General features: G+C 40.8%; 1 protein-coding gene across 1 annotated transcript; it reads right to left on the bottom strand.

Moving 5' to 3' along the window:
- Positions 1-1,352: 1,352 nt before the first annotated feature.
- On the bottom strand, positions 1,353-8,082 carry fem1a (fem-1 homolog a). Its single transcript, XM_053651803.1, has one exon. The coding sequence runs from the start codon at positions 7,933-7,935 to the stop codon at positions 6,082-6,084; it is 1,854 nt and encodes a 617-aa protein (XP_053507778.1). The 5' UTR covers positions 7,936-8,082; the 3' UTR covers positions 1,353-6,081.
- Between the last annotated feature and the right edge of the window lie 13,453 nt (positions 8,083-21,535).

The raw sequence follows: 21,535 nt of genomic DNA, 5'->3' as shown, positions 1-21,535 counted from the left end.
TTTAAAAATTAAGCCAATTTAGTTTTGAATGGATACTCTACAGTCAGGTGATTAGGTGTTATGTGCAGTAAAGTAAAGCCAGTCCCTTGAAGAGAAAGAGAGGCCAGACATTTGATCACTGACTCAACTGTATAGTGTTGCCTTACAGGAAAAGACAGCCCGGGGGGGGGGGGGGGGCTATAGAACCCTAAAATAGCCAAGGAAACACCATCATTACCAAGGCAGACCACCTCCTGAACACACACATTCCCTCTAGCATTCACCACACACTATTTATACCTTAAGAGCTGATGTTGAAAGATCATCTTTCGACATCTAATGCAACAAACGTTACACAGGGAGGTGCTCACATTCACTCAGAGAGATGGGGTGAAGTCAGAAGAAAGATAAAGCTGATGTGGGTGCGAGTTGTGAGAAGTTGTTATAGGACAAGACATAGAGGATACCGAGTACAGAAAACAGAAGGAAATGAAAAGGGAAATAAATAAAGAAAGAGAGATTTTATGATACACTAAAGTAAATTAACTGCAGAGATTCCTTACAAGCTGTGAAGTCCCTTGAAATGCACAGCGTTATTCAATGTGTTAACTTAATTTCAACTGAAACAGGAACTCAGGGTGGGACATATCAAGTGGCTCCTCCCACTTTTAAAACAGCCAATAGCATCTAGCTTACCTCACAGCCCTGACTAAGTCATACTTGACAGTTAGTAGCAAGGATTTTTATAACTCTGGGAGCAAGAGGCTTTAGCTTCTAGACAGCATTTGATTGGACAGAAAATCTGATGAGAAGCTGAAGTGCAGAATGATGTCATCAAAACTGTTGATCCGTATTGGTGGTAAAGAGAGACCTTATATTTTGCATGCATATATTTTCTAAATGCAAATTTTGTTATTGTTTTGGAGCACACCAGCTTATAGATAACCATAAGGCTAACATATTCACACTAAAAGCCACAAAACTTCAATTTTTATTTCAAGAGGGCTTTAATTCTTGCAGAAATGGTCTGTGAAACACAGTTTGAATGGAATCCGTATGTTAGGCAGATTTAATTATTAAAAAGTATTCATCCTTAAAAAAATAAGTAGACAAAGATGAAGAGGAAAAAGAAAATAGGAAAAGAGAAAGAAACAAGAGAACAAAAGAGTGAAGGAGAAAGTGTGAGCCCTTCTGTGCGCACCTATGGTGTTTACGGCAGAGCTGTTCATTGGTCAGCTTTGAAGCACGTTGTGACAGACAGACATTCAACCGCTGTATTTGAATGAAGAAAATCTCAAATTATAAGTATGATTAAAACCAAAAATATATTTCTTAATTCTTGCAGTAAAGTAGTTTGAATGGAGTCTGTATGTTAGGGGGTTTGTGCTGAATGAATTATTCAGTTCGTACAGGATTTCAGTTTTCCTGATTGTTGCGGCCAAAAATGCATGATTTCGTTGTGGCTTTTTTCAAAATTTGCAATGCAACCTGCAGAGTTGTTTTTTTTTTTTTTTTTTTACACTTTTTTTGTGGAAAACTACTCGAAACTGCAATTACACAAAATTGTTTTGCACATCTTTTTGCAGTGATATTTGTCTGTAAATGAGATGTTTTAGCTGTACTCATGTTTGACACACGGGGATCAAAGAGGGCTTGGGCTGAATGTGCGTTGTGATGACGTCTTGGATCAAATCTGTAAAAAAAAAAAAAAAAAAAAATTCTTATTGTGTAAAGTGCCTTGAGAAGCTGCTTTAAAAGTGCTAATTTTTTATATAAGTATTATTATAAAATTTGCGGTAATTTAGAACAATTGCAAGCTCCTCCGAATGTTGTGGAGTTTGCTTGATTTTGTGTTACTTTCCGTGATCGCAAAATCATCAAATCCTGGAGGGACTGATTATTTAAAAAGTATTAAAACAATAACAATGCTGCAATAGCCTTGCAAACACTAACTACATCGATTGAGAAAAAAAGAGAGAGAAATACATCACATAAGGCAGGTTTGATAAATAGTGATCTCGCGTTCAATTAAACTCAGCCTTGAAATTAAACGCAGAGAAGGAATGAGAAAATTACTTTCTGGTTCACTAACTAATGAGTTTAGTCAGGTGTACTGCAGCAATCAAAGACCTGAGGTTTAAAACTACAGCGTCTGCTTTAACCTCGCTGATCATAGAGACCTATGACCACTTTCTCATCAGAAAACCCACCAAATACGTTTTTACAGTGCCCCAGTTTCCTGTCAGCATGCAGAGTTACACGTATTGCCTACGTGCATTCCCAACATGCTCATTCATTAACACTAATAGCCTGCACTTAGTCCAAACGCATCCTTCATCCTAAATATGCTGCAAGCATTTCAGCCCAAGACCCTCTTCCACCTCTTTAAATCAAATATATTAAGGCCCTCTGGGAATCAAGGCACCATGCACAAATAAATCCAGCTGTCTACCCACATCACACATCCTTAATTTCTAAAATAAACATCTGTCAGAAAGCCAGAAAAACTGGCAAAATCCTCCAAGCTGAAACACAATAACGATTTATGGAACTTAATTAACCGAGTAGCTTCCCACACCAGTGTCTCCCAGTTCATGCGCTCTTCTGATTGTTTGACAGCATTTTCTGTTTCTAATAACAATTACACAACTGTGCACAAAGAACAATAAAGCACTTATCAACCTTAATTAACCAAAAGAAAAGTTACCCACAACAGTATTTTCACGCTCTAAAGTTCCACAGCCTTGCACCATTTCTTAGTTTCTCTGCCATTAAAATAATAACCAGGCTTTTGTGAATGTAAATTAAACGTATTAGTTCATAAACTCAGTGTGCAGAGTAAAGGTATCTTGGACCTCAGGACTCAGAATGGAATAGGCAGGAACGAGGGAATACACTATGAATGAGGTACCAGTCCATGGCAGGACACCACGCTTCCAGTTTCTGGAGTTAGGAGAAAAATGGAGAACCCAGAAGGAAAACTCAGACAGAGAAAATATCCTGAGGCTGCGATGGTATTATGCTCCCCTAATGTATTTCCATCTAATAATAAACTTTATTTTATAAAGCGCCTTTAAAAGCAGCTTCTCAAAAGCGCTGCATCTGCATTTATATTTATTACTTGATTTACGTGATTTTCATTATACTCATTTGATTACTGTTTCCAGCATTTTGTCTATTGTTCGATACTTTATTTACTTCACTATTCATTTAATTACTACATTACCTCATCCTGTTCAAATATGTCCATAGTACTATGCTTGATCTCAAGTTATGTACATGAACTACACATGCACGATCAAACATGTTTTACCAACCTCTTTTAAGTGAATCAGAACAATTGGCTCTCTAGGCCCCCAGAATGGCTCATTCCCAGTTTTTTCAAGACTTACATTTAAGTCATTTGGCTGACACTTATCCAGTGACTTATAGCTGAGATAAATATAATTGAGCAGTCGAAGGGTTAAAGGCCCAGGTGTGGCCAGCTGTTTATAGGCCTACACTACCTAATTTCGCATCTGTGACATTTTTATATACAGCCAAACCAATGCTCTACCAAATTTGTGATATACGTAAGACCATATTAATTCAACTAAATTAAGTTTTTTCTTATTCAAGGCTCAGATTTAGATCCCTTTTGAGCAAGCCAGCTCAGAGGCCAGTAGTAGGTTATTTACTACTTTAACCAGTGCCGTCTCAGTACTGTTATGAGGCCTAGATCCTAACAGAAGAAAATTTATGATTTTCAATCAGTGATTCCTAAGTATGAGCTTCTAGGAACTTGGAGATAAAGGGTTTGATATTGACTTAGGATGAAGGCCAGGTTTCTGCTACTGAAAATTTCCCCAGGCCTCCCTCGACGCTCGTCACTTTCAAGGTCCTGTTTAGCATGTGATTTATACCATTTCCATCCTCATAAAACCTTTCCGTGACCCTCACGCCCTGTGGGTGTGGGCGGGTTCCTCCAGGAAGACACCACTCCCACAGGGCGAGAAATGTTTCATCTTAATTTCATGTAAAGTGGTCAGTCAGAAGGACTTTGTATTGATTTGCAGTCATAGTGTGTGCCTGAAGTGTAACCTAAACCATGTCACACCATAACAGAGCCACCAGTTCCAGTACTTCGTCACACAAGCACTAAGATATATACCAGACTGAATTCAGACACTTACCAGTGAGTGCTCGGGAAATACATCACCATGACCTGCATAAACATACATAAACATTTGCATTGTTCACATAAACGATGCAGATGTTACCCATTACCTAGAGAATGAACACACTGGAAAATGTTGCAAATAATGTACTATATGGTACATAGGGAACAAATTCGGACATACTGTGCCACATAACACTGAGCTGAAATTTAAACATGCAATCAGTGCTTAAAAAACCTGACTGGTCTATTTCAGAATGGTTTTCTGATATGAGCTCAAAATAGTTTTGAAATGTACCACAGGAATATAGGTTGCCAAACAGGAATCCTTCCAATGCATAGCAACATACCAAAGCAGCAGCATACAAATGACTGTTATTGCATGTAAAAAAATAAAAATAACTCCAAATCCATTGTCTCTCTCTCTCTTTCACTCACACACACAAAAACCCAGATGGATGTGATACTTGAATTTTATTCAGGCATCTCCAAACCCATTTGTACTGTCTTAAATTAATCATACCTGTCACAAGGATGAGACACACCTGAGACAGGATCGTTGCTTGAGAGGCTAAGTAGTGTTAGCATGTTTCAAAGTGCTTTCATTCTAGTAGGATTTACAGTGAAACCAGCATGTTATCATAAAAAGAAATGACAATCAGAAATAAGACTGCAATAGGAGTCGTACATGTTGAGCTCGCTGTCCAACTTCGAACAGACCCAGGTTGCCAGATCTGTTGATATAACACCCTTGCTGATAAAATGCATAGATATCGATGGTTACCCCAGACATCTTGTACTGGGTAAAGTGCCAAGTCCTAAATGCGAGAAGACTTTTACAAAGACTGAAGCAGCCACGGAGGCCGATTTCTCTCTCGTGTGGTTAACGAAGTGCAAAGCATACCGCAGATCTTCCGCGAACCCACAGTCACCCACTTACGCTTATACAAGGGGGTAATTCACCCATACCACGCTGATGCGGCGAAGAAGAAACGGACGTTTATGTCCACAGTTAGCATGACCTCATCAGCACAGCAACAGTGGCTTTCATTCATTGCTAGCCACATTAGCGATGCTTGTTCTGACCATTAACGAAAATTTTACTTGGTGCTTTGGAAGCAAAATGCATCAAATGGATAGAAACATAAGTATATGGGATTTGATGAAAAAGTAATCAGATCAAAATGTCTGATTATCAATACTGATGCGAGTGCTGCTCTTGCATTACAAAATGAGCATGCCAAAAAAAAGGCAAAAAAAAAAGGAAACAAAGAACTAAACTAACCACACTTCATTCTCGTACACACATACGGCCAGTCAGCGAGGTGCATCGTCGCCATTTATAATGCAGATTTTCAACCTTGGCTTAATCCACCCTGTCACCACTTAAACTTTATACACAAATACAAACTGGCAAAAACTGTTCATTTCCTGCTCGCAGAGGAATAAAAGGGAACATAAAAAAAGAGGCAGATTACAAATAAAGCCTGAATCAAACACAAAGTCTTCCCCTTCAAATAGTATTCCAGAGCATCAAAGAGTCTCAGTTCTTGTGGATTTTTTTTTAACTTCTTCAACAAGCCCTTACAATGCAGAGAGGAAAAGAACGAGCGCACACTGCTGAAAGCACAAATCTTTCCCTGTTTGTTACTATTAGCTTGGGATTATTGCTGAGGTTCAGATGAAGCCTGAGGAAGTGGCGAGGAGGCTTAAGATTTAGTCTGCCTGAAAAAGAGAGGGGCAAATTGTCAGATAAAGCAGGAAGACAGGGAGGACGGTGAGGTAATGTCAGTGCGACACGAAGGTCTCCGTTTCATCTAGACGATCCTCAGAAACAGATGAGACCTGACGTAGAGACAAGAGGACAGGAGAGAAGAGACAAAGACAGGTTCAGAAACAGAGGTGGTGATCTGAACCTGGAATCAAATTAGGATTTTGAGGTAAGATCAGTGGAGCTCAATGAAGGCCTCCATTTCTTCTGAGACGAGCCCCTTGTAGGGTACTCGGTGTCTCTCGACAGCACGGGCAGCCAGGCATTGCAGCGTGACGTGGCTGAGAGGGTGCAGTGCATGCCTTGTTCCACCTGCCTCCTCTAACAGCTCATAAGGCATCTTGCGTTGTGCATTGGTTGCGTCAAAGTGTGCTCCAGAGTGCACTAGCAGCGTCATCAGTTTGGGGCAGCCGTTCCGGGCTGCCACGTGAAGCGGTGTGTTGTTGTCCGAGTCACGTGAGTCTACGTCGGCACCACACTCCAACAGCAGCGTAGCCACGGGCAGAGATGGAAAACGCCCGACTGGGTAACGGCCCACCGCCGTCGTGTCCTTATCCATGGCCATGTGCAGGGGCGTGAAGCCATTCCGGCCCCTCGGGTTCAGCTTGAGCAGCCGGTACACGCTCTGCTTCTTCTGGTGCTCCTGCGCCGGGCTGCACTCCAGCTTCTCCAGCAAGAACACAAGGTGGAGGATGATGGACAGGGCTTTAGTGAACTGCGCCGCATCAGGCTGATTATCCCGCTGTGCCACGGCCCGCTCCACCTCACGCACGCCCTTGGACAGGACCCCCATCAGGTCACGGAAGGCAACGCGAGCGGCTGGTGCACCTTTCGCACGGTCTTGGAGGACAAAACTGAAAAGCTCGGCGAATGACAAAAAGCTGCTGGCTGTCATGGGGCTCAGCGGGTCCAGGTTGCTCTGCTGCATGTCTAGTGCATATTTCCACAGACTGACACAGCGCTCAAAGTCTCCCGAGTCAGCGTAAACAGCACCGCGGTAGCGAATGTAGTAAGACGTATCTGGGTGCGAAGGGCCCAGGATGCGCTCTCGGACCAGGAGCGCTTGCATCCGCATTTCGTCCGGGTCGGTGATCAGGGCCTCCAGCTCCTCCGCCGTGTTCACCTCTCGGGCGCAGTCATACGCTGGAACGGGTGGGCCAGGCGGAGGTTTGGCCAGGAAGCCCGCTCTGCCTCCTGCTTGTCGGAGCTCCATCGCTCTTCGCCAAAAGCGCATGGCGCCCAGCAGATCGCGCTTCTTGTCTACGTAAGTCGCACCCAGGAGCTCCAGGGCATCGATGCACTCCTCTCTCGTCGCCCTGGGCTGGTGAACGAGGTACTCGACGATGTTAGTGTGCCCGGTAACGCTTGCAGCCAGCAGCGGAGTCATACCATAGCCATCTCTCTCCATCCTGGCTTTGCATTTAAGCAGCATTTTCATGATCTCCAGACTTCCAGACTCGGCGCAGTCATGCAGCGCAGTGTTGCCTTTCACGCTCTTGCGGTTCACGTCAGCGCCGCGCTCGAGTAGAAACTTGGCGATTTCTCGGTGCCCTTTATAGCACGAGATCATCAGGCATGTGTGTCCGTGGCGGTTCGCGACCTCCATGTCGGCGTGATGTTCGACAAGATAACGCACGATTTCCAGGTGTCCATCGAAGCAGGCAGCGCGCAGAGGAGTGGAGTTAGTGAGGGTCGTGTTATTCACAGACGCGCCGTGCTTTAAAAGAGTTTTCACAACCGGTAAATGCCCCGCGGCTGAAGCCGCCCAGAGCGGAGGAGCTCCTTCAATCGTCTCTCCGTCAAAATTAACCGAACCCCCGAGCTCTACGTTCGCTTTACAATATTCAAGTAAGTAATTTACCACTTCCAAATGTCCGTACCGGGAGGCGACCAGGAGCGGCGTGCCCCCCTGCGTCTTCTCCTCGGCGAGCGCCTCTAACTCCTCCGGAGTTTTGTTGCTCAGCAACTTCTGGATAAGTTTCAGTTTACCGTCCCTCGCCGCGTTAAACACCGCAGTCGTTATATCCATTTTCCCCGCATTCGCCTCGCCCAGTCTCTCTTAACGCTCAGAATGCGTGGAAACACCAAAACATAACTTTCCCTTCGCGTTTAAACTCTAAAACCTCCGTGAACCTCCGCCTCTCCTCTGCGTTTTCTGCCATTTTAAGGCTACAATCAAAATGGCGTCGGTCTTGTTTGACGCCTCATTGTTTACCGTGTGCGCATGGGATTCTGGGCATTGTGGTTCACAACGGTTATCTTCATTTTTAGAAATGTTAACACTGGAAACACAATTCCCATAATTCATTACACATAATCAAACATCTGACGTCACGCTTTGTTCGCCGAGACTGAAAGGATTTGTAGTTTTTTGTTTTTTTTAACCAGCCATTCTGCTCGTTCGAGGTAATACATTTAAAGCCAATTGGGCGAAAACACTACATTCCCATGATGCATTTGACACGATTGGGGTCGTATAAAGACGTAAAAAAAAGACTACTAAAAAGACTGTTGTAATACTGTATAAATAGCTTTGCTTATTTGATATTTTAATTTGATTTACATTTTCATAATGTGGACGAGTTAACTTACACAATAGGGTTACCTAAATAAACCTAGCCATTTGCAGAATTAATTCTCTCTCTCTCTCTCTCTCTCTCTCTCTCTCTCTCTCTCTCTAGGCTAGTATTACAAGCAAACCTTTACATTTAAATACAAATGAAATTTGGCTTATGATAATTTATCATCAGTTTTAAAATAATGCTTTATTATCACATACATGCTCACATCAGGTACACAAACAATATCCTGTATACACAGTCTACATAATGGAAAAACATTTGACATTTTTACTGAGTTGTTGCTTGTTTTTTATTATTTGTCCAACAAGAAAAAAATAAAATAAAAAATACAGAATCAAAAACAAATGTTTTTGAAAGATTTTTTTAAAAAACAAAACAAGTAGGGTAAATGAATAATCTCACTGCTGTGGTGCATTATAGCAAAATGTGCATTTTATGAAAGCTGGCGCAGATAAGACTTTGTGTAATCAACTGTGTAGTAGATTTAGGCTATTTTGTATCCTTCTTCTTTTCCTTCTTCTGCTTCCTCTCCTGCTTCGTCTTCATTTACATCTATATTTTCCTAAATATCATCATAATCTTTATACCGGGCATCTGTGAGCTTTTTTGTAGTGAACATTTTGACTCTGGCTATAATCTCTGTTTTAGAAACGCACATTTTAAACCATACACATTATTCCAACTACAGTATTTCTATTATTCCATCTAGACCCCTTTCCTACACTGCGGCTGGCAGGGGTCTGATAGGCCGATTGCTCTGATAGGCCGATTGCTCCCGGCGCTGAGAGGTAGACTGGGTTTTGTTGTTGGTCTCTTTGTTCAGTATCACAACAAAATCACTAGTCTTCCACCCAGCACTGCAGGTCATTCAGACTTCAATAGACAGACGTGTTGTATATCTGCAAGAAAAAAAGAGAAGAATATATATATATATATATATATATATATATATATATATATATATATATATATAAACTATAGTACAGCGGAAGGAATTACATTGTGTACAATTTCTTTTGTGCACGCAATTATGTAAAATCACTTGGCTGTTTTTAACTGTATTCTAAACATTTTTATTACAACCATGCTTTATAATCATCGTGATACTAACTCATGTGATTCTTGCATGTAAAACATCATTCGCTTGATTTGTATGTCAAATTTAACAGAAGAGCGAGCAAGTGTGGGGTTAGTGCCTGTAACGAGCCCTCGCACTGATGCTGTCCTTTTCTTCTTCCGTAGCACTGGCTCAAAGTGGCTCCTCTGATAGAGGCAGTGGGGACGTGCAGGACCCGCCGTGCCATACAGGCCCCCTCCTCTCTCTATTTTCATTGCCTTTGCACCCCCCCCCCCCCCTTCTCTTTCATTACTTGCTTCCTCAAAACACACACAGACACACACCGAAGTGCAAAAACTGCCTTCATCATGTGGGTTTGTGTCCTTTCAGAAGCCTGTTGACATTCGGTTTGTCCTTTGTTGGGTTCAGCCAAGCCTCCAGGTCTTCTTGAAAGGTATGTGTGCTGTGTGTGTGTGTGTAGCAGGAAATAGCCGGAAAGGCAGAGGAAGCATGAAAGTGGGATCGGGTGAGAGAGGCAGCAATGAGAGAAAGAGTGAGTGGGAGAAAAGCGAGACAGCAGTGATGATAATAAACTGTAATTCTGTTTTCACAGAATGGTGGGTTTGATCCAAGCAGTAATGATATCCCCACCGGTCAGTGTCACCTGCTGTTCACAATAATCCATCATAATCTGCTCCCCCAGATGAACATCATATCAAGATTCGGCTCTCCTTCCAGACTGACACACTCGCACCCCCACACCCACACACCCACATGCACAGACACGCTAATCACGGTCCTTCATCTGTGCTGTGTTTCACGGGCAGCGCTGGTAGCTATGCAACAGGGCTGAAGCAGCAGAAGGGGAAGGGGGTGGAGAGAGATTGACATGGACGATGATGATGATGATGATGATGATGATGATGACTGTCCTCAGCAGCAGGCAGAGACAACTTACCTGTGGCTGCTCAGAGCTCAGAGCTTCACAGATGCTCAGATTTTAGGTGCTAGGATATTATCGGTGTTGTTTGGGCTGGTCCTTTAATATCGCCGCCTGGAGTCAACCTGCTGGTTGCATCACAATACCATCTATTTATCAGAACATATGGCCCTTTCGATAACATTAGATTAAATGAGGCTTGCCATTCATGGTTTGTAGCTTTTCTCTGTCTTGTCGTTACACCTCTTGTTTACTAGTGCATCCAAATCTTTCACAGCAGCTTTCACAGCATCTGTTTTGTTGTTGTTGTTGTTGTTGTTTTAATTTCCTTCCAAATCCAAAAGAAACAAAACTTGTATAAATGCACAAACATTTTTACAACGCCTAAAAACATTTCCGAGCATATTTTTTTCTGAGCTAAAATCAAAGGCGAAGAGGAAAGCCAGACTCGGGAGCTGTTCGCCACGTCGGTGCTGAAATACGCCCTGCGCGCGCCCGTGGCCGAATCCCAAACGACTCCTTAGTGCAAAATCCAGTGCACTACATAGGGTGCAGGAGCCATTTTGTTCACCCCCTATGTAGTGCGCTTCTGTAGGGAGGAGAGAGCCATTTGTGATTCAGTCCATGACATTCACCATTCGCTCTTCCGGCCGAGAAAACTTACCACCTGTTGCACAGAAAGTTTCAGCTCCTAAAAAGCGACAATTCCTCTCACTACACGCGTTTCATCGCGTTTTCCTGTATCAATAAAAGCAGATCAGAGATCTAAAAGTCGGTGCAAAAAAAAAAAATTGTAATTATTTTTTTTAAAGGCTAGGCTATTCCAGATTATATAGCCTAGGTGTTACATCTTATTATTATCGGGCGGTCAGCACCAAAACAAGGAAACACACACACCTGCAACACGGGGGATTGTAAAAGGCTACAAGTCTCATGTGCTGAAGAAAAACGCCTCAGTTTGGCAAACACTCGGATGAATTCTGTTCAAGACACACACACACACACACACACACACACACACACACGCGCGCGCGCACAATATAATCATTTTACTCACGAAGCCTCAAAACGCCTGATCAACAGGTGATCGGGGTCGGGGCATCTCCTCTCTCTCTCTCTCTGTCTCTCTCTCTGTCTCTCTCTCTTCATCAGGAACGTTGCGGCCGCTCCGTTCGTTGTCTCCGGCTGCCGTCGAAGCAGCTGTCAGTCATGTGGCCCCACCCACTTTGCGTCGGACGTAGCCGTAGCGGTGATGTTACTGGGCGGCTCGCAGAGAGATGAAAGCCTGTGTGTTTATATACCGTCCGCGCCAGACGGAGGGACGGCTTATTACCGGTGACGACTCCGCGATCCGGCCAATTGCGTTTCCCCTTCTCGCATTTTTTACAAGCTCCTTCTAATCACCAAGGCTCTCAGGCAGGCAAGAATAAAAAAAAAATCATAACCAATGAAGCCATATGCTTCGTAAATATATTCTCATTAGACGCGTAAAATGTCCGAAGTGCATGATGAAGCTTGTCCATAATGACTCAGTCGATGCGCTCGGATCAGGCGCGACCAAAATGGCCACAGGTTTCCATGGGCTGCGTCCCAAATTGCATGCTACCATACTAAATAGTAGGCTATGGTTTAAAAAAAAAAAAAAAAAAAACGTTGGCTGCTATAGTTACTAATTTGTCATACTATTTAGTGTGGGAAGTATCCAAGGTCTTAAGGAACAAGACACGGCACATGCTGGAGTTTGCTTTAAAAGATGATCTTTTGCTTCTGTTTATTCATTTAGACTAAAAAAAAATATATATATATATTCCAAGTATGTTGGAGACATGCAGTCTAATCCATCAGGACTGTTCAATATGTAGCCTACAGTTTGTAGTGACAAAAAAAAAACAAAAAACAAGGGAGCAACAGGAGGTGTCATATCACATCACAGTAATTAACTAGTCCTAGATTCGATCAGATTTTAATTGTAGCCTACTGTAAAAGGAATAAGTATAAAAGCGACAGGCGACCATTCATTTTCTATCGACATGCCCAGAGTTGTGATTTTAGTGATAGTAGCAGGTGACAGCTAGACAAACAACATGTGTCTAGATATGAAGCCATAAAGCAACAAATCTAAATAATTGGCTCGAACGATTTCTCAAATCATAGTGTTTAGCACATTTGACTCGCACCTCCGGGATTCGAATACCACCTCCACCCTGTGCGCACGGAGTTTGCATGTCGTCCGGGTTCTCCGGTTTCCTCCCCCAGTCCAAAGACATGCGTTGTAGGCTGATTGGCATTTCCAAAATGTCCATAGTGTGTAAATGTGTGTGTGTGATTGTGCCCTACGATGGGTTAACACCCTGTCCAGGGGTGCCCTGCTCTATGCCCCGAGTTCACTTAGATAGGCTCCAGGCTCCCTGTGACCCTGTGTTAGATAAGCGGTATGGAAAATGGATGGATGGATGGATGGATGAATGGATTTCTCAGACCAATCCTACGACGCACCAATGTGGTCCAATGTTTCCTCAAGTTCCCTGCTCACAGCATTAGTTCCTAACCGCAATTATTTGTTATTTACTGATTGTTGCCTAAACATGAAAGAAAACCTTATAAGCATGGTTTCATCTGTTCCTACAATACTCCGACCATTTATTGTCCCTCAGTGGAGGAATGAACTTCCAACCTCAACCCAGACAGCAGAATGTGTCACTATCTTCAAAAAAACAGCTAAAGACCCACCTCTTCCATGAACGCCTAACTAACCCCTAAAATGCCAACCCCACATTATCCTTAAAAAATAAAATAAAATACAAACTTACTCTGTCACTTACATCTCTACTCTGTGCACTTTGCTTGTCTAGAACTCAATTAAAGATCTTGTATAGTAGCACTACTTGTATAGTTCTCTGCTTGATACATCGCTTTGCTTGTATTTCCTCACTTGTAAGTCGCTTTGGATAAAAGCATCTGCTAAATGAATAAATGTCAATGTAAATATTACAGAGAAAAATAAAGCTTGAGAGGAAGTAGCAGAGTAATGAGCTTTGCAAAATTAATCATAGACTCGTGAGTCTTAAAAATCAAACTTACACCAAAGCTTATCAGGAACTAAGTAATATTCCGGTATCTACATAAACTCAATTACTAGTTTATTAGTTACAGCTAATTTGTAGGAACACTGGGCTTTTTATAAGGTAAACTTACCATATTGGTCACTTTGTTGGTAGACAAGTATTTCCTCTTTATCTTGATTAGGGTTCTGGTGGATCTCAAGAACATTGGGCACATGGCCAATCCCTCATAACGCAACATACATACAGTACTGTGCAAAAGTTTTAATCACATGCAAAGAAATGCTGTAGAGCAAAGACGCCTTCAAAAATAATGAAATGTTACTTTTAAATTTAAAAAAAAAATACCGTAAAGAGCAGTAAACAGTAGTAAATGAAACAAAGTCAATATTTGGTGTGACAAAAAATACAAATACAAATAAAAATAGTCTCCAGTACAATTTGTGTAGTTTTATAAGGAAATGTGCTGTACCACTTATTGAACATCTTGCAGAAGCAGTCACGGTTCTTCTTTTGTGCTAGAAAACTAATATTTGGGAATCTAATTTGTGTTTTGTTCTGACTCGATAATGTAGAAGTCATAAAATAAAAAAAACTATAGCAAAGTTTGTACTAAAAAAAATAGGGCATGTAAAATAGGGCGTGTTTGCACAGTATACACATCCATACACTCATTCACGCCTACGGGCAATTTAGCAATCTACTTTACTGGCGTGTTTTGGGGAGATGGGAGGAAACTAGGAGAACCCATAGAAAACCCATGCAGATCATTGCACATAAACAGCAACACAAGATCAGGATTGAACCAGCGACACTGGAGCTGTGCAGCTGAGCCAACATACCACACATTACTGACTGTTGCTCTTCACAATTTGTCAGCCCCCATCTACGGCAATTAATTGAAAGAGACCTCCACAGGACCACTGCTGACTAGGTATTGTTCAGGTAGTGGAAAATGTGAACTTTTTTTTTCTCCGTGCACAGTATGTGTTAATTGTCCTCTATCCTTCATCAGTGTCATTTTCAGACCACAGGGTCACCATTGTGTGGATAGTTTTGTGTTGGTGAATGCTTCTCAATTTAGCAGAGAAATTAAGATATACGAAAATCCCAACATCCCAATCCCAATCTGCACCAGATGCACTCCATGGCGGTGTTACTGTGCTGTATTGAGAATGAGCCACTATTCTGTGGTGCTCCCTTTCCATCAAGGCATGGATGGCAGGCTAACAAGTTGCACATAGCAGCAAGTAACTGTGTCTATCTATACTTTAGGTGTACTTGAAAAAATGTCCAATAAGTGTAGCTATAAGGTAGTTGTAAATAACAAACTGGTAACTTGTAAGTAATTACCATTGATAATGAATCTATTCACTTTTCCAGGTCTTCACTCCACAGATCCTACTTTAAAAAAAAAAAAAAATTAACCTTGAAGCGGTCCTTTTTTGCTTCTAGAGAAGTGTTATACATCATAATTCATTATCATATCAATAAAGAAAAACATGTCATGTACATACTGTGGCAGGCTCATACATAATTCATTTTTACTAAGCTTTATTGTTCAATTTATTTAATTTTTTTATTCTTTCAATTTTGAAATAATTCTTTTATTCAAGAGGTACCAAGTGTACTCTGAGAACCGAAACCTCATCTCCGCTGTTTTAAATAAAAACCTTTGTCTGTTAAGGACAATGTTCTTCACTGGGCATTTAGAGGGTTCTTATAGGGATTGCGGTGATGGCCTCATCTCTCTAATGATGTGTGTGAACCTTAATGGAGCTTTAGAGGCTTTTTCATGGCTGAAGAGACACAGGTTTCTTGAATACACTGAAAATAATTTTGTTCCTTTTATCTCTTTTTAGGTTAATGACACCTGTGGAAATGAAATAAGCTGCACACAACGAGGAAGAAAATAGTCATGTGTTACGCTTCAACATATCAGGAATATGAACACCACTAAAGCAAAAAGGAAAAAGGAAAAAAAAAAGTAAAATACCATGCTGTGCTGAGAATGAGCCACTACGCAATGATGGTCCCTTTACAGTAATGGACAGATGGGAGGCTAAGGGCTTTAATTGCATCTCGGGATCTGAAAATCTACAAGGGAAAAAACATCCATACCACAAGGCTATTTCGGAAGGTCCAACTATCCAGCGTTATTTAAAAATATAATAAGATCAGTCTATCAGTGGCAGTGCTAGGTTTAAAATTTGTCACTGTTTGCATTTAGATCTTTTGCAAAAAAAAAAAAAAAGTTAAATATAAAATTGGTAGCCTAAATATAATCAGCTATCTAAATATATTTCTTTTTTAAAAGTCTAATGCATCTCAGGCAAGATGTTTGGTCGGCTACATTATTTATTAATAAAAAAATGTTTTATCAAGGATGCCGAAATTTGAAGGACACTTCATACTGAGGTTTATTTTTATCCTAGCTGTCATAAAACAGTAAGTATGGTTCATGGTTCTTTCTACAAGTAACAACCATCCACACATACGTAGACACTTATTCCTCAAAATGGCCTTTTCCCATATGTTGGATGTATCATCCAGTCATTAATATCTCCCCTGTGTCTATCAGTTGGTGTATCTGACCATTTCTCTATAGCCTATAAATATGTATTCAGTGGAGCTACACATCCCTTCCTCCACCGAGGCTGTGTTTTTGAGGACGCGCTGATGCAGAGCCTCTGTCTCAGGTAGCGCAGAGCACAAACAGTGTGTGTCCACAGGTGCTCTCTGTGAAGATGCTCAATTTGCAAATGAAACCTTCCCCTTTTCCTCCACAGATGTCACCAGGGCGAAGAGGACTGGCTAACATAATAGGAAGGTTCATTGTGCCATGGTGGCTCCTGGGGTTTATATAATGGATGGATTAGGACAGATCGCAAAGGCCCGAGTCAATAGGTTGCGAGGGACGAGGGATTATGCATATCGAAGACATCCCATTCATTATCTTTCTCCCTCTCCCAGAACTAAAATGCCACAGAGTTTCATTTTGGAAGCTGTGTCGAGAGGGTTCTTGGATAAGGCATCTTTAAATCACAAAGCCTTCACGATTCAGATGAACAGAGATGTAATCTGGCATCAAGGCTACACCTGAAGGTTCCACAGCAGCAACCAGACTCTGGTCTTTGTGTGGTTTGCGGCATGACTTTAATCCTAAATGACTCTTCTTAAAAGAGAACGTTTCATGCCGTGTCCTTGCAATAACAGGTGTTCACGGGTTCATATTTGTGGCTGATAAATTCAGTACTTTCAATAATTTCAAAGACGGTTAAGTTCAGTGACACAGCCAGAAATGTATCGATGAGGAAATATGCTTTATAGAATTACCATCTGATCTGTACAATTCTATGGACAAGTATGATGTGCTCATGCATTTTGCTTGCATGCCTGGTAGGTTTGTCATAATTATTCAGTTTAATTCAATTTCTATTTATAACAATAGACATTGACACGAGGAGCTTCACAGAAATCTGAATGTAGATTTAGATCCCTAATGAGCAAACCAGAAGCAACAGTGACAAGAAGAAAACTCCCTAAGATGACTTAAGGAATTACAACCCCCAATTCCAAAAAAGTTGGGACGCTGTGTGAAATGTAAATAAAAACAGAATGCAATGATTTGCAAATCTCATAAACCCATATGTTATTCACAATAGAACATAGAAAACATATCAAATGTTTAAAATGAGTAAATGCATCATTTTAAGAAAAAGATAGGGTAATTTTACATTTGATGGCTGCAACATATCTCCAGAAAGTTGGAATGGGGGCAAGAAAAGGCTGGAAAAGTAAGTATTAGTAAAAAAGAAACAGCTGGAGGTTAATTGGCAGAGGTTCACCAATCTGCAAAAACAAATCTACAATTTGTGGAACAGTTTCAGAATAATGTACCTCAACATAAAATTGTGAAGACTATGAATATCTCATCATCTACAGTACATAATATCATCAAACGATTCAGAGAATCTACAACTATATTTATTCATTTAGCAGACGCTTTTATCCAAAGCGACTTTCAAATGAGGAAATACAAGCAAAGTGATGTATCAAGCGGAGAACTACACAAGTAGTGCAAATCTGGAGAAATCTCTGTGCGCAAGGGACAAGGATGAAAATCAATATTGCATGCCCGTGATCTTCGGGCCCTCAGGCAGCACTGCATTAAAAACAGGCATGGGTTCAGAAACACCTCCAGAACTCATTGTCTGTGAACAAGGTTCGTCGTGCCGTCCACAAATGCTGCTTAAAGCTCTATCATGCAAAGAAGAAGCCATATGTGAACGTGATCCAGAACCGCCGCTGTCTTCTCTGGGCCAAAGCTCATTTAAAATGGACTGAGGCGAAGTGGAAAACTGTTCTGTGGTCCGACGAATCGAAATTTGAAATTCTTTTTGGAAACCATGGACACTGCATACTCTAAATTAAAGAGGACTAAAAAGGAGAGGGACCATCCGGCTTTTTATCAGCGATCAGTTCAAAAGCCTGCATCTCTGATAGTATGGGGGTGCGTTAGTGCCTATGGAATGGGCAGCTTGCACATCTGGAAAGGCAACATCAATGCTGAAATGAGGTTTTAGAGCAACATACTATATGCTTCCATCCAGATTCCATCCCATCTTTAATTCTGAGAGACTCTGCCTCTCTACGATACTCTTTTTATACCCAATCATGTTACTGACCTGTTGCCAATTAACCTAATTAGTTGCAAAATGTTCCTCCAGCTGTTTCTTTTTAGTAACACTTACTTTCAAGGCTTTTGTTGCCCCCATCCCAACTTTTTTGAGACCTATTGTGGCCATGAAATTCAAAATTACCTTATTTTTTTCTTAAAATGGTACATTTCCTAGTTTAAACATTTGATATGTTTTCTATGTTCTATTGTGAATAACATATGGGCTCATAAGATTTGCAAATCATTGCATTCTGTTTTTATTTACATTTTACACAGCGTCCCAACTTTTTTGGAATTAGGGATGTATGTATGCTTTATATCTTATCACATCGCAGTGCTGTGTCAATTACTCCAATCTGATTGGTTAGATGTTAATTAATTTTCTATAACAGCATGGCTCAGAAATTGGTTCCAGCTGCAAGGTTTATATTAATGAGCAAATTTTAATATGTTATTGTTTCCATAGTAACAACGTACACAGGAACTTGTAGGGCAGATGGTCCATATAAATGGATTTTGAAAATGTGTGTAAATTGTTGATATGATGAAGCTTTCTGTGAGGAGACATTGGTAACATGACAAACTACTTTTTTTCTTCCTTACACGTCCTTCCGTAATTAATAAAACAAAATGTGATTGTTGATAAATTGCTGTGTTACAAGAGGAATAAAATGCTTCAGGACATGCAGTTACAGGAAATAATAAACTTCAGGGTGGTAACACACCACCCATTCATTAATTGTTTTCTATAACAGCATGCTCTGCCCTGTTTTATTCCTTAATTAAACATATTATTGATGTTTGCACTTATCTAATGTTGAAATATTATATTATATATACATATATATATACACCATATATAATGTGAAAATCTTTCATGTTGAAAATCTTTAATGAAATTGTGCAGCAATAGGGTTATAGGTTGTCAATGAGTGTAGCTCTTTGTAAACATTCTGTAGAAAACATAAAGGGTTATACGAAGTCAACATCCCATTCAACAAAGTGCCAAATTTTTCCAATCTAGCCATGACTAAATCACAAACTCTTTCAGCTACCGAAGCCAAAATGACTGGCTGTTCACGACACCCGAGTAGCAACATGATGACATTAATAGTGTGAGGAGATGATTTAATAGTGAATCATCGCAGCTTTGGCCAAACTATATACAGTATTCGGCACGGGGTCTTTCTGCATACAATCTGTCTGATTGCTCCAGATCATCTCTATCACCGTGTTTCTCTCTGTCTCTCTGTCTCTCTCTCTCTCTAATCAGAAATGTGGAGGAATAAATGAGGTTCATGAATGTTAAGTGATGAATGGAAAATTGTGAGGGTGCAATACTTGATTTGTGATGAGATGAGAGAAATTATGTCTTCTTTTTTATGGTGGCTTGGGGGAAACTTTGGATACTGCCAGGAGAATAATCACATGGTTGTAGCAGCCTTACTCGCAAGATCAAGGTTTCATTTGGAGAATGTTTCCATTTTGCAGAAATTTAGGTAACAGTAAATCTGTGGAAAAAAAAATTAGAAATCAATGCTTCTTTAGCTTAACATTGACTACTTTTTAAAAGGCAGTCTTGTTTTTTTAATGCTACATTAAGGCAAGGACTTTGGCTCTAAATTTTTAGAAAATTTTATTAATGCCCTCTGGTGGTGGTATTGAGGCCACAATTGCCGAATAGCCTTGTGATCTTGACCAGAGTGAACCAGAGAGAACAGACAGCAAACATGATAAGATTAATACACCTGCATACATACGAGTACACATAGATTTACAGGTCCAAGTCTTACTGCTAAATATTGCCTACCTACACCTACATCCGTGTGCTAGAAGTACCTAAAATGGTAAACGGTCTGCACTTATATAGTGCTCTTTATTTTTAACCTTAGCGGTTCTACAAAGTGCTTTAAACTGTTTCTCATTCACCCATTCCCACACACACTCACACACCAATGGTAGCAGAGCTGCCATGCAAGGTGCTAGCTTGCCATCGGGAGCAACTTGGGGTTCAGTGTCTTGCCCAAGGACACTTCGGCATGTGGAGTCATGTGGGCCGGGAATCAAACCACCACCCCTAGGATTAGCGGACAACCCGCTCTACCACCTGAGCCACAGCCACCAAAATGTGCAAATACTCGGAGTACAACTTCATACAAAGCATTCAAACTTTCAAATTCACCTCAAATATGAAAGTAAAAGGACAATAAAAAGAATGAAATCACAGAGTTACTCAGATGTAGTGAACATCCAGTCATTTTGGCTTTAGTAGCCAATAGAGTTTGAGATTTAGTCATGGCTAGATTGGAAAAAAAAATTGGATCTTTGTTGAATGTGATGTTGACCTCATGTAACCCTTTATGTTTTCTACAGAACATCAACTAAAGCTTTCTAACAACAACAAAATCTCTAATCTCTCAGATATTAACCAGCGTGATAGTAACTCTGATAAAACAATAAAAGTCGGATTTTAATATCCTAAAATGATAAAAGCTAACTGTAAAATAACGAAGAGGCTAAATAAATACAAAATGTAGCTAAAAACAAATAGATATTAATGTATACAAGTAAATAGAATTAATAGAAGTGTTTTTAGCAATATACACTATGTGGCCAAAAGTCTGTGGACACCTGACCATCACACACCATATGCGGGCCTTCCCCAAACCGTTGCCACAAAGTTGAAAGGACACAATTGTCTAGAATGTGTTTGCATGCTGTAACTTTAAGATTTCCTTTTACTGGAACTAAGGGACCCAAGCCTGTTCCAGCATGACAAAGCCCCTATGCACAAAGAGAGCTCCATAAAGACATGGTTTGCCAAGGGTGGTGTGGAAGAACTCAAGTGGCCTGCACAGAACTATAACCTCAACCCCAACGAACACCTTCGGAATGTGAATTGGAACACAGCCTGTGCACCGAGCCTTCTTACTCAACATCACTGACTGACCTCACTAATGCTCTTGTGGCTGTATGGGCAGAAATCCCCAAAGCCATGTATCAAAATCTAGTGCAAAACCTTCCCAGAAGAGTGGACGCTGTTATAGCAGCAAAAAGGGGAGTAACTTTGGAATGGGATGTTCAGCAAACACACACAATGTCCACATAATTTTGGCCATGTAGTGTATTATAGGTCACTATAATAGGGCACAATGCATACTCGAATGAATAAAAATAGCCAGTCACACAAAAGTGTAGAAATGTACAAAGAACTCTATCAAAATCCCAGATTCAGTCACAAAGTCACTACAGAGTCATCTCTGCATCATCAGCATCAAATCCACAATTCTTTTAGCAGTGATAGCAA

This window comes from Ictalurus furcatus, chromosome 20, assembly GCF_023375685.1.
Source record: "Ictalurus furcatus strain D&B chromosome 20, Billie_1.0, whole genome shotgun sequence".
NCBI classification, from domain to species: domain Eukaryota; kingdom Metazoa; phylum Chordata; class Actinopteri; order Siluriformes; family Ictaluridae; genus Ictalurus; species Ictalurus furcatus.
This window is presented reverse-complemented; position numbering and strand designations above follow the sequence as displayed.